Below are 14,723 nucleotides of genomic sequence, written 5' to 3' on the forward strand. Positions count from 1 at the left end.
GACTTCAGGTTAATAATAATAATAAAATTTATTCATATCCCACCTCTCTGTGTGACACATCCAGAGTGGCTTACACATTAAAACAAAGTTATTTATTCATGTTTCTGGGCTAACCTGTTCAGTTTTATATGAATTTCTTCCCAAATTATGTATTTGTGTTAAACAATTGGATAGGTTATTTACAATATTGCAATCTGCATTCCAAGTCCATTTCTACTATAGTTTAGTAAGTATTGGGAAGGAAGGAAAGCCCTCTATTTCATCACTGGCGACTTACTGGTTATGGGAGGAGTAGATTTTGGATTACCTTAGTTGGTTCTCCATTGCCAATCTAAGGGCTGCTTTAGAAGCGGAGTCCTCCCCACTTATCCAAGTGGCATTCTTGGGGAAGGCATTTACAAAGGGACACAACTCCCATGTAGTTTCAGAGCAGTGGGTCCCAAACTTTAGTCCTCCAAGTGTTTTGGACTTTTAACTCCCAGAAGCTCCAACCGGCTTGGAGTCCAAAACACTTGGAGGGCCACTGTTCCAGAGGGTGGAGGTAAATTTCCGAGGCAATCATAAGAGAGACCACTCAGAGATGGCCTTCCAGAGACTGCATGGGAGGCTATACCAGCCTTAGATTTATTCTGATTTCACACAGACAGCCTGCTCCACCAGTTGAATTAACGGCTGTGAGATCTGAATAGTTATACTTTCATCTGCTTAATTGCAGAGATATAGGAACAGATGAATATTCATGGCACCAGGATTGCATTGAAAGTGGCAGAGTTAGAAGGGTAGCTCTGTCTGGGGAACCAACCAAGGAGTGTCCCACGTCAGTGGCACTAATGAGCCCGCATGCTGACAGCACCGCTGCCCTTCACCTGACTGATGAGGAAATAGAAGCTAAAATAATGGGCTCGTCTTAGCCCTCGCAGACAATTTATCTGAGAGGTTACAACAACAGTAGATGCAATTTGCAAACAGGAAAGCAAATTCTGGCTTTTCATGTAGTTAATTCACGTGGAGTCTTTCCTATCTCATCTCTGCTACAGTGCTCAGAACAGCTTGAAGCTGAGAAACATACTTGGAAAGACGTTGTGAGCCCAATTGCTTTTAACAGTATGCATTGTTGCGCCGGGACAAAATGGAAACTGGCCGTGGTGTAATGGGTATAAAAATGGCCACAACTTTATTGCACAGTACAGGGATCATAAATCATACATCATACAATCATAAATCAAGCATAATTTTGTGACTTGGATGACATCAGCTTATTTTTAGCAGAAGAGAAGTAAAATGTTATGTATGATAAGCTTGTGCATCTTCTTCCACTGTTTCCACTCTTCCAAAGCTACCTCTTCCATTGAAATTTTAATTGTAATGTTCTTCAAATGTAGTGGCCTGTCTTTTTCAGTAGATTGTTCAGTTAAGTGCCAGGAGGTGTCAATGGTTCCATTATGAACATTTCTAATTGTTGATTAAATAAGAATGAAGCCTGCAGTTATATGTGCAAGCTGCCCTCTGTTTGATCAGGATTTCCCTCTTTTTTCTTTTTTTTAATAGATGACAATTCCAGAGTAAGTAAGCATTACAGTGTAGCTGTAGCCCATCTAAGGGTCATATTTTGCAAACATTATTTATTTTAGACAGTTAGTAGCTTCAGTGTAAGTCATGATCTTAAGTCAGTTTCACAGTATAGTGCAATATCCTGGCTTGTTCCAAAAGCTGGAAATCATGCTTTCCTGGTTTAGATAAAGCAGTAAACAATGATTAGAGACCTTATACTTTAACATGCAATTTGTTGAAGGGATGAGTGAAGAAACTAGGAAAGTCTAGTCTGTCAAAAAACAAAACAAAAATTAGTGCTCATCCCTGAGCTACATAAACTGAAATAGGATCATGCAAACATGTCTGGAAGAGAATGAGAGACTGAAACCCTCCTGAATAATTTAAAATGGGTTATATCCAATGTTGCATTAATCGACTTGGCTTACATAATGGTCCTTTGTAATCTCCTGAACTGCTTTAGGATGCTTCCTGGGGGCAGAGGAAGTTGCTGAGGGTGGCAGAATCCAATACACTTGCTTTCCCATCAGTGGAAGGAAACGATCCCATTTCACCCAATGGAACCTCACTTGTGAAAGCTGAATTTGTATTTACTGTATAAAGAAACTCTCCCATGGGATTATTGTCAACCATAATTCCAGTATCAATTAGACAAGACAGGTTCTTGAACACAAACTTTGAGTAAACTATCACAGTACTGACAGTATGCACATCTGCATTCTTTATCCAAAATTAGGTAAACATTCAGTGAAAACTGCTTCCCAAAAGAATGTTTGGGACTGTAGCCTCAGTCTACCTTTGGCCAAAGATCACTGTATCTTTAGCCACATCCACAGAGTGCGCTTCCTACTGCCCCTCAGGAAACATATTACTTCATAAAATCCTGCATATAGTAAAAAATGTCAAGACTACATTAATCATTATTAAAATAAGTAAATCTATCACAAACAAATAAGGAATCTCTTTTTGCCCTCTAGCTCATGTCAAATATGTACAACTGCTTCTCCAAACATTTTATGCTGTATGGGGATGATGCCAGGTATAATCCAATACATCTGTATGGGGGGTGGTAAAGGATAGAAAGGCCTGCCATATACTGTACTATCTTCTTGTCCTATGTGTCAAACTGATATAAATAACATAAATTTAACAAAATTAGGCATTCCCTTGATTGACAAGTGTAATGTAATTCAATATAATTCAGCAGGGTGTGCTTTCCAAAAAGAGGTTTAACTCTGTCAGAAAACAGAATTGCAATTCAGAATAAAAGATGCGGTTGGCACCTGGGATTTTAAGAAGACCACACTGAAGAAGGGAATTGGGAGGAGTTTTGAGGACAGATGCAAACACATTTGGTTTTAAAATTCTCAGCTTTAAGCAGAACTGAGTATGCATATGGCATAACAACTTGCCTTGACAGCTGTTTCAGACTTCTCTAGGAATAACTAGATGCTTAAGGGCCAGAACATGCATAACACTGTGTATGTAGAATGACAGATTTTTCAAAGTGAAACAGGCTTCAGTATGAGTTTAACAGGTAGCACTCCACCTTCTTGACTTGGACTGGCGCTTGGGAGCGTTCCAAGGGAACAGTGACTTTGGAACAAAAAGGAAGCCATTTATTATTTCATTTTATTTAGTTTTCACTATTCTCCCAGCATGGGGTCCATGGAGGCTCACAAGAATGACTCTGTTCTCAAATGTATAGAGCTTGCAAAGGCCAAAACACATTCCTTAAATCTTGTGGAGAAACTACAGGCATCTTTCCATAACCACAAAGCATGAATGTTTCTGGAACTGTTAAAAAAATAAAATAAAATGCTGCACTGAATAATAGGTGGCAGCTTGTTACGTGTCACCATTTCAGCATCACCATGCAGTATGGTACTGTTGTTTCCCTCCCTCTGCACCTCTCACAGTAGGCTCTGACATTTCTCAGATACATCAGACTTGACCTCCTGCTGGGAGTTAGATTGAGATAGAAACTGCTTCTTCCCGCTCAGAAATGAGAAGTTAGGATTTTCTTTTTCTGAAAAACAGACTTACTGTACACATGCATAGACACACAGAGCATTCTGCTATTTTTAAGGTTGAGTTAGCACTGGTTAAAGCACTGGTAAAATGAAACATTACACTTTATAGTGACAGAACTCAATATATTTAAGCTTCAATACCCAGGTCGCATTCACTTTTAACATGGAAGTAGACCCATAACATACCATCAGCCCTTGAGATATAATTTAAACATATAATTAAAAATATTATGTTTGCTTCTCACGGATTGCACCTTAACTAACCAAATCATAGTGGAATTATTTCTGGTTGATTAATCACTATTAGCCATTACACTACAGTCCTCCCTTCATTCTCATAGTCTTCAAACTCGCGTCCCTCGCTTATGCGCAAAGGTCAAACAGAGGGAGAATGAATAGGGTGCATGCCCACACCTATATTCAAGCCAATGGGGCTTGAACATATACAAAACTCCATTTTCGCAAGGAGTTCTGGAACGGATCCCCCGCGAAAAAGAAATCATATTTTTTCATGATTTCACTTCAGAGACGTTGGCTCAATTTTTTCTTAAGTTGTAACCTCAACCTCTGCCTGGGCTGTATCCCTTCCAACTGAAGAGTGGGGCTGATGTGATTGAATTCGCCTCTACCATTAAAAAAATAAAACCCCTTCTTCCCAACCAACTAGTTTACCTTTTTTTTTTAATGAGAAAGCATTATATCCTTCACTTCCAAGTATGAATGTATTCAGCCCAGACATTGGTTTCATATCAGTAAAAGAAAAAATTAGGGTCCCATTAGCACCCAGGTTAACAATATGTGTATTATACATTTACTACCCCCTTTATTTTGAAGATCACACTGCTCCCACACCAGGAATATATAACAAAGGGAGAGAAGGCAAGGGTAGATAGCAAGGATGGGAAATATGTAAACTTCAGTTCTCATAATCACTGACGACCTGGGTCAGTATTTATGAGAATTACTGTCCAAAACAACACTTGAGAGAGACAAAAATTGCCCAGACCAACGAGAGACATTCGCAATTGTCAAGATACCATCAAACAATGAAAGTAGAGATTCTTATTCTTGTAGTGAACTCTGAGCTGTTGTGACACTCCACTTAGAAACAGTGTATGGTAGTGTATCTAAACTGATTTGCATGGAACTGCAAGGTACAATGATTTAATTCTGTATTCACCCATATAATTGGAAGGACTGTGTCCAACTCACCCTTCACCAATATGCAACATATACACATTTAAATAGCAATACTTTGTGTTATATCACTGATTATAATCCAGAACATTTAAAATGACAGAATATGAAAACACAGAAATCATGATTAGATATAAAAACTAAGCTCTTTACAAACTGAACAAAATAACAATAGTGCCAATTTCATTATACAGTCAGCCCTCCTCATACGTGGACTTGCCTTCCACGGCTTTGAGCTTACGCGGAAGGCAAGGCCCATTAGAAGTAATGAGGCACGTACCCACACCATGGGCCCTGTGCATCGCCGCGTGCAGGTGCCTAATTCTTTCCTATGGGACGAGCATACACTATTTTTCCCATACACAGGGGAGTCCAGAACAGATCCTCCGTGTAGAGAGAGGGTGGTCTGTATGCAAACAGAAAAAAGCTTTAGTACCTCTTTTAATAGGTAATTTATATTATTGCTTCCTATATTTTTCTAATAAAGGGATTATAATAACCAGAATGGCACTGGAAGATGCTTTCAGAGACACATTCAGAATCTGTTTAAAATTGCCATCATTTCAGGGTATTGTAATATTCACAAGGACAGAGGTCAGAAACAAGTGCTTTCTACGATGTCCCAATTCTAAACTGACTTGCATTCTCAGAAAACTGATCATTTTTTAAAATCAGCTCTTGCAAAAACACAAATAAGTTGTAGAAATTAGGATCATAAACTGCTAAAATGATTCACAAGAGGTTGTAAAAAAACACCACTTTGGACACTTGGAGATCTTATCAACAATAATCAAATTCTGGTTATACTTTCTCCTTGACCATGTCCCAACCTCAATAATTTTAAACTTATATGAAGATAATCTGTTGCTTTATGGTTGTTTCTCAGCTGAAACACAAAGTTTCACTCTCTGTTTAAAACCCCAGGCTACACAAATGTTTCTGGTGTCACAATGTCAGGAAATTCATTGCTTAACAGGTGATAGTTGAAATGACATCACACAGTCTATAAGCCATTTAGATGGCACCTCCCAAACCTTTCCTTGACGAATTTTCTCTGGGGTATAACTAGAAGATCCATCATAGATTATATATTGTGTACAGAAACTCTGGTCAGATGTAATCTCAGCATGATAGGCTATGGTATTGATTGTCTGTGTCACATCATTATCCGATTTGGGTTTTCTCAGGAGAATCTGTCCTCCACCTGCTTTCACCAGTTCTTTCAGGTCATCTTTGTTGTGCTCCTTAAACACTCCCAGAAAATAGAAGTAGCAGCCATCAAACAACCTGGGCAACTAAAACAAAGAACAAAATGTTCACATAAAAGAGTTGGACATATTAAGGACTGAAACAGACCAGCAAAATACACTGGTTTCTTAGTGGTTTGGGGAGGGGGGCTGACATACACAGAGCACACACCCCAAACCTGGCAGGAAGCTGCCGTGAAGCTGCCCAGCCATTTATATGGTGGCAGCTTTTCGGCACTCCGGTCGCGTGGCGTTTAGACACCGTACACCACAGGAATACCGAAAAGCCACGGTGGCAGCAGAAAGGGAACTCTTTTTTGCCTCTTCTTTTTGCGCCAGAAAAAAGCCGGATCGGGGTTGCCGGAGCTCAAAGGCGCAGTATCAAGCCGCCCCTATATGGCTGTCTGTTTCAGCCCTAAGATAAAGGCATAGTACAGTTGCTTCAGAATCTGCACAACCTATTTGCAGAACCCCAGAAATATGACCCCCCCCCCATCATATTCAAGCATGAATCGTAGGTTGTTGTTTTAAAGCTGGCTTTTGCCCATCTGTCAGCTATTCAATCTTCCCAGCCACTGGCTGATATGGGTGATGGCAAGATATATTCACAAACACAGAAAAGTGTCAGCAATGGAATATTGACAAATAGCGCAACATTTGTCGGGAGAAAGAGAGAAAGCTCAGTTTGACAAGGAAATACCTCATGCCTGCTCAGCTGACAAGAAGGACTACATGTTTTTAAAAGTAAATGAGAGGCAATAGAAATAATAGCTAGGCGGGGGATAGCAGGTAGACTACAGAATGAGTGAGAGTATGAATGTGAAAGCAAGCTTGTTAAGTAGGGAAACTAAACTAACATGGAACTTAAAGCCATGGACGGGATGAAACGGAGGAAGAGAAGTCATGATGAGTTCTGATCTGAGAAGCCTGAGGGACCAAGATGAAGGAGTCAGAGGTCTTGCAGGTGAAGGAAAAGGAACTGAGGGAAGGAGGCAGTTGGAGAAAATCTGACACTATACCTCTATGAAAAGGAAAAAATTGTTTTGTAGTGCAGGGAGGAGATAGGAGGAAGTAGGGAGAATACATATAAGACTTCTGGATGAGGGAAACATACTAGTTGTATGTATGAAGAGACTGACAGTGGCTGAATTTCTCATCATGAGTCTAAATAACCAGCTAATCTGCATTTCTCTTGTCCTAATTATCCAGAACATCAAAATGGTTACAAACTAACCCCAGGAGATCTCACAATCAAGAAAAGCAAATGGAAGATTAAATAGGAAATTTAAAGTAAGTCTTCCAGCTGCAGATATGATCACTCTTTTTGGGGGAAATAAAAGTTGGCACTTCTCTGGAAAATGCACACACCACCTTCAGAAGCACCAAGGGTTGATGGAAGGTAAAAACTTTCACCCTTGCATTTCAGGCAACATCTTTAATAAATGTTTCCAAGACATACCTCGAAAGCATTGAAAAGATTTAGTGGCATATATGACAACAGAAATCCATTAACAGTTTGAAATTGCTTTTGGAAGTTAGCTGTTGTCTATCACTTCTCAGATGGAAAAACACACTTCCTTATTCGGCCCAAAGTGGCAAGTGTTAAAAAGCCACAATCTATCACTCCAAAGGCAATTTAAAGATGAACAAGGAAGTCCTTACCAGCTGCTCTTTGTTCAGCCGACCCCGACGTGGGCTTCCATCTACTTCATACTTTTCTTCTTTCTCTCTGGTTCCCGTCTGGAGGCAGACATCCACCCCTGGAATTTGGAAGGATTTTAAAGACAGAGAAAACTGTGGTGATTTATTGTAAACTGTGAATTAAAAATGTTTTTAGGAAGGCATATCAACATTAGGAAAGCTGTTTTATAGGCATTATTTGGACATTTGTGATAGGCTAAATAGGCTTCTTACCAGAACCAAAAACCTGTCTTCTACATATGCCCAAATTTTTATCATTCAGGAGTTTTGGACTCTTAACACCCAGAAACCCTAGCCAAGATTGATCAAGAATTTGGGGAACTGAAGTCCACAAGATCTGGAGATCAAATTTTAGGAACCACTGCCTTAAAGGAAATAAAGATTTTGCTAACAAAACAAATTAATTACAAATAGGAAATACATGTCTTATAGAAATGGTATCAGAAACTGAAAATATGAAAACCACGGACTGAGAATGCTATTCAGTTAAGCAGTTGATCTCTTAGGCCAGCGTTTCTCTGGCCTTGCCACTCCGTTTATATCTATATGGGGCTGTTGTAGCCCCCTCCCCCCTCGACATAGTATGTGAATCAAAATATTTAGTGTGCCTATTTTTGCTCAAATATCCATGTATATTCATGTTTTAACATTTTATAAGGAAATCACATTATTCAAATTAGGACATTTTTATTTAAATAATTCCAGTACTTAACACCTGTATAAATTTTACATATCCTGTCTCATACACAGCCACGCTTACAAGCAGCAATGTGCTCACAGTTATGTACACACCCAGACTGAATCTGCACTGTAGAAATAATGCAGTTTGTCACCACTTTAAAGTTCATCCTATGAAATCTTAGAGTTTGTAGTTTGTTGTGGCACCAGATGTTTCTGATAGAGATAGCTAAACATCTCACAAGACTACAAATCCCAAAATTCCATAGCACTGAGCCATGGCAGTTAAACTGGTGTCAAACCACATTATTTCTACAGTGCAGATGCAGCAGATTCATTCTCTTTTTCACTCGTACACATACTGTTTTACTCTTTCTCACACAGAGTAACACAGAACATGCATTCTCGGAGCAGTGATGGGATGAGTGGGGGAAGAAGAAGAGGTGGCTCTGGATGAGTCCTGCCAGAGGATATGATCCAGTGAGTTTTCCTGTTCTCATCTTCTTCCTCATCCTTCTGCTCCAAGCTCCCTCCTTTCTTTCCCTCCAGTTCAGAAAAGGTTGGAGAAGCACAAGAGGAGGGATATTTGCCACAAAGCCTGGCACCCCCCCCCCCCCCCTGACCAAATACAAACATGGAATTAATGCCATTTACTCTTAGTAGCTTTTATTTTTAACTGACGTATTATTTGGCTTCTCTCCAAAGTTTACAGCAGAGGATCTCAGCCTTTGGTCCTCTGGGTATTTGGGTCAGATTCTGATTTTAAGTCCAAACCATCTGGAAGCCCAAATTTTGAGAACAACTGGCTTACAGACCAAGCTCTCAATGAGTATTATAGAAATTGTATTATTGTAATAAAATAATATAACAGTGGCTTAGTGGTTAAGACATCAATTCAGACAATCATAAGGTCGGAAGGTTGGCAGTTCAAGGCCCGGGTGTTGCATGATGGGGTGAGCTCCTGTTACTAGTCTCAGCTTCTGCCAACCTCCTAAAGCATGTAAGTGCAAGTAGATGGATAGGTACCACTTCACAATGGGAAGGTAACAGCGTTCAGTGCAGTCATGCTGGCCACATGACCACTGGAGTCGTCTTTGGATAATGCTGGCTCTTCAGCTTAGAAACAGAGATGAGCACTACCCCCTACAGTCGGTTACAACTAGACATTCATGTCAAGGGGAAACCTTTACCTTTTCATTATTGTAATATCATATTATTGTAAGGCAAGTCCCATTTTTTTTGGTGGAAACAAGAAAAAGTGAAGCCAAGCTACACAAATTTCAGTGCGATTTTATTTCAAGTAACTAATGCCATTGTCTGTACTGTAAATCTAGTAGGGTACATTGAATTCAGCAAAAATGTCTGCATTACATACCGTATTTTCCGGCATATAAGACAACCCCCAACTTTTCCAGTTAAAATACAGAGTTTGGGATATACTCGCCGTATAAGACTACCCCTCTTCCAACTCACACCAAATAAAAATTAAAAAAAAACATCAGATTTGATTTCAATATGGTAATTTTAATTCAAATGACATACAGGTACTTAGCAGGAAACCTTGTTGTATACAAAGCCTGCTTGGATTGGTCAGCTCTCCCTGCCTGCCCAGCTCTCCCTGTCTCCAAGACTATCAAAGCGGTAGCTGCTTTCATACGATCGTCGCATACAGTGGGGATGCGGCCACGGCCGTTTTTGAGCTCCCTCCACCATATGCAGCGACCGCAGATTCTCCAGTCCGGTTCAGAAGTTTCAGCACCTGCCCTATAATATGACACCCGGCATATAAGACGACCCCCCGACTTTTGAGAAGATTTCCCTGGGTTAAAAAGTAGTCTTATACGCCAGAAAATACAGTACATATATGCTTCTACTCTAGAAGGCCAAGTTCTGGAAGGGGAACACCTCCCCCCCCCAAAAAAAATCCATTAACTTGTGCAATAGGCCTAATTTCTACATAATGAGAATATTTAACCAAACATATATGAGCAAGTCTTGAAAATACAGAAGTTGTTTACACTTCCTATACATTTATTTTTGGAAAAAATATGAAGCTACATCACATCTCCAGAATAAGTAAGGCATGTTATTAGATATTATTAAAATTGTAATTTTTTTTCTAGCTTTCTACCTGGAGGGATCCTGAAGAGCCATTCTGGCTGGCAAAGGACTCTGAGCCATAATACAGACATACCATGTCTGTCACTCTGCATTATCTGAAGGTGCCCCTTACGACACAGCAAGCTTCCTTCTTTCCTTCTATCACTGGATATTACAAGGAAAGCTCAGTAAGGCTGATGTTTTCTGAAGAAGCTTCTCTGCAGTGATGGCTTAAGGAGCTTCTCTTAAGCTTCCAAGAAGCTTCAGCATTCAAAAAACAGCATTTTCTAACAAGTGTCTGTAGCAGTTTTATTCACCCTGCCACCTCTGGATTCTGCCACTGTATCCCTGCTGCAAATGTAGGGCACACACTGGCCTTAACCATTTTGTATAAATGAACATAAAGTGGGAAAAGCTCTGCATAGCAATGTTTAAGAACTCAATACCACTGTGAATATTTATAATACAGAGAGCAGTTACACCTGTCAATCTCCGCTCTAACTCATGTCTCTCAGTAAGCGGGTAGGGAAATGAAAATAACTAGAAACTTTGGCAACAAAGCAGCTGCAATTGATGTTTTCAACAGTAATCTAGATGCCATGCTGCTGTCAAAATTACTGAAGGAAAGAAAATAGCATGGTATAAGAAAAGGCAGGGGAGCCAGAATATTGTAGAGGTTTGATGGTTAGGCTATGACTTTGGAAACCACAGTTTGAATTCCTGCTCAGCCATGGAAACTTACTGGTTGACCTTGGGCAAGTCACATTATCTCAGCCTCAGAGAAAGGCAAAGCAAAACCTCTGAACAAAGTCTGACAAGAAAACCCCATGATATGTTTGCCTTAGGGTCTATGTCAACAGTTACTTGAAGGCACACAGCAACAATGAAGAAAAGGCAAAAGCAAGAGGCAGAAAAAAATTGCTGAAATTTTAAAATTTGATACACAGAGACAGCCCATGAAACGAGCCAAGATTAAGCAAGGAATCAAAAGCAATATTTTAGTAGTTTTATTTTTTACTTCCTTTGAGGCTTAGGCAGCATGCCAAAATGCAATTAAAGAGCTGACCTATGGTTTTGTTTTGTTCTTGGCACGTTGCTTAAACAGACAAATCGAGGTTATTTGCAGCAGCAGAAAATTCCAGAATATGTGGGGGTGGTTAAACATGGGATATATCAACATATATGTGGCTAAAAGACATGGTGGGAGGGGATGTTGTGGGCAACCAAGCAGAAACCATGGATGAAAATGAGGTCATAAGACTTGGTTTGTATCATCTAGCTTTGACCTGAGGCCTGAACGAACAAATAATAAAATCTACTGCTTGACCTTTCAGAGGGATTAAGAAACGAGAAAGCTAATGCAATGGAAAAAAATATGAAAGCAAACAAACTGCTATTACTGACTTGCCTGACTGTAAGGTCAAATCATGTTTTGAACCCAAACTTCAGTTTTTGACGTTTTGGATTTCAACTCCTAGCAACCCCAGCCAGTTTGGCCAATGTTCAGGGATGCTGGGAGGTGGTCTAAAACATCTGTAGGACCCAGGATTGAGAATCAATGGTCTAAACCACAGTGTAAGGTGCAATGAGCATACAACATAATGCTAACATGACACACATTCAAAGAGTCACATGCTGCCGAGAAAACCCTATGATAAGTTTGTCTTAGGGTTGCTGTAAGTCAAAAAATGACTTGAAGGCACACAAAAATGCCAAATGCCATGGCAGTTTCTAAACACAGTGTCTGGTTAAACTTTGCTCTGCAATAAACCTCAGAGAGATCTATAGAAATCCATGTGCTTTCTCAAGGCCTCTGAACAATAGCAAATCTGGCCTTGAGTGTCAGAATGAATTCTAGACACTGAAGAATGGTGTGTCTGGATTTCCCAGCAGAGACAACACCAAGTTATAGACACATCATGCTAACAGTCTTACTTTCTAAAACCTTCTCTGTACTAGCCATTAAAGTAGCGTTGCTCAACCTTTTTAAACTATGACCCCTTCTCGTAACCTGAAAGTCTCATGCCCCATTTCAATCTTCATTCGAAATTTGAAAAACCATTATCAAAAACAAATCAACACAGTTGTAAATTTAGGAGGGGGGGGATCTGACTTCCAATCTTTGTAACTGATTTTCCTCCTACTCAAAAAAATTACAAAAATCTTGAAATCCAGACATATGTCTGCCTTGGGGGTGGGAAGGAGGAAATACATAATACTACATGTACTCTACTCTGGAACTACAGCCTTCACTTCAGGGTGAAGGGGTTAAGCAAAATGCTTCCCAGGAAAGAGAAGTGATACTCTTACAAGGGAAAATTTGAAGAGAGGGAATGAGATGGCATCAGTACCAACCCATTTAGAAGGAAACTCCTGTCATACAAGAAAAAAACTCTCAGAATAAAAAGGTGGAAACTGGTAGTTGGTGGAGCTTGATAAGTGAAGGCAATAAGCAGAGAGATGCTTGGATGTGATACTGGAGAGATACAGGGGGTTGGTAGCAATAACATGGAAGATCTCAAAAATAAAGATGAAGAAATGTGTGTTGGATCTAGGAGAACTATGATTTAAAGAGGGAATATCACGTGGTCTGGAGCAGGCCTGCAAATGTTGAGTTCCCAGCCCCTTGAGAAATTTGCATAGGAAGAAAAACAGCACATTAAAAAGTTCCCACAAACTGCAAAAACTTTTTCTTTTTGTTCCAAGGGACAACAAAAACTGCAGTTTCTGAGGACTGTGCAAGAATTTGACAAACTACCCAGCTTTGGAGTCAAAACTTACACACTCTGAGTCTTTGTTATTAAACACAGAAAACTGCACAGCTTTCTGAGTGGGAAAATGTGGTGAAAGATTCAAACGCATTTGAACAAAGTGCTGAAGGGTTCAAACATATTCAAAATTGTGGCTGCAGCCCTTGCCAGTTTGAAAGTTGGACACTCCAAATGTTAAACAGCAAGAAAAAGTTTGCACAACATTTTTGTTGTGCAATATTGCTTTTTATCTAGTAAACAGCAATGCTGCATAACAAAAATGTTGTGCAAAACCAGCAACATTGCACCAAAATATTTATATGGTTTTGCTGTGCAACAGTACTGGTTTCTATACAAAAAATAGCAATCTTGCACAAAACATACACATGGCTGGCTGAAAATAGTCCTTTCCATACTGAAAAGCTGCTCAGCTTTCAGGGAAAGCTGTGTAGGTTCTGGGAAACTGTGCAGTTTTCTGGGCTCACTATACAGCTTTTGTAGAACTATGTGGTTTCCTGTATCTGCAGGGGTGTGGAGGATTCCCAAGCTATGGAGTAACCTATGGAGCAATCATCATCATCATCATCATCATGTTTCATTGTCCTTGACATCTATCGTGATTCAGAAAAATTGACATTTACCATCCCTAATCTGGACAGAAGTGAATGATTCTTCCAAAATCTCCTGAAGCAGTGGAATAGCTACTAATAAAACAGGAACCAGAGAGGGCGACAGAGTACATGTTTTGTTTAATGCTTAATTTCTGGTCAGATGATCCTCCCTGCCAAGTGTCCTCGGTCACTGCTTTTATAATGATATTTACTCCATGTACACTCTACAATATTTGTCCTGAAAGCCAGTATCTGAACAGTTCCTGGGTTTGTATTATAGCATCCAAAATCAGCCTTACATAACTCAACTTTCACTGGATGGTACAGGTGTATGGTCCACTTAATTGATGGTGAATGTGTAGATTCTGGGCAGCATCCTGTTAATTACATATGTACCCAGGAGTCTGGTTTTTCAATTCATATGTCTCTTTTTGCATAGGGTATAGGAGCCAAGATGATTAAATTGAGGCTGTTGTACTTTGGCCACATCATGAGAAGGAATGACTCAATGAAAAAGACAATAATGCTAGAAAAGGTGGAAGGATGCAGAAAGAGAGGAAGACCACATTCTAGATGGACTCTATTAACGACATCACAAGACCTAAGCAGAGCAGTGGAGGACAGGGAGTCCTGGAAATGTCTCATCCACAGGAATGCCATGAGGAACAACTCAAAGGCAGATAACAACAATGAATAGGAGCTATTCTCTAGTCTTTTGCACTCCTCCAAAAACTCAACCCACAGCAGCTGTCAACCCCTAAGAGTTTGCCACTGTAGTGAGAGGGGAAAAGAGGGAGGCAGTTCAGACTACAAAGATGTGGCTTCTCTGGGCTCTGAAGGGAAGGAAAAGAAAGC

At 39.9% G+C, this 14,723-nt stretch overlaps 1 protein-coding gene across 1 annotated transcript in view; it reads right to left on the reverse strand.

Moving 5' to 3' along the window:
* Window positions 1-1,148: 1,148 nt before the first annotated feature.
* Window positions 1,149-14,723, reverse strand: part of BARD1 (BRCA1 associated RING domain 1) — a 93,625-nt gene continuing 80,050 nt past the window's right edge. The window contains exons 10-11 of the mRNA XM_042445042.1: window positions 7,691-7,788; window positions 1,149-6,076 (exon numbers count right to left, since the gene is read on the reverse strand). Coding sequence (XP_042300976.1) covers window positions 5,744-6,076; window positions 7,691-7,788 — 431 coding nt within the window. The 3' untranslated portion in view covers window positions 1,149-5,743. The remainder of the gene's footprint in view (window positions 6,077-7,690; window positions 7,789-14,723) is intronic.

The sequence above is a fragment of the Sceloporus undulatus genome, chromosome 1 (assembly GCF_019175285.1).
Source record: "Sceloporus undulatus isolate JIND9_A2432 ecotype Alabama chromosome 1, SceUnd_v1.1, whole genome shotgun sequence".
Taxonomy (NCBI): Eukaryota; Metazoa; Chordata; class Lepidosauria; order Squamata; family Phrynosomatidae; genus Sceloporus; species Sceloporus undulatus.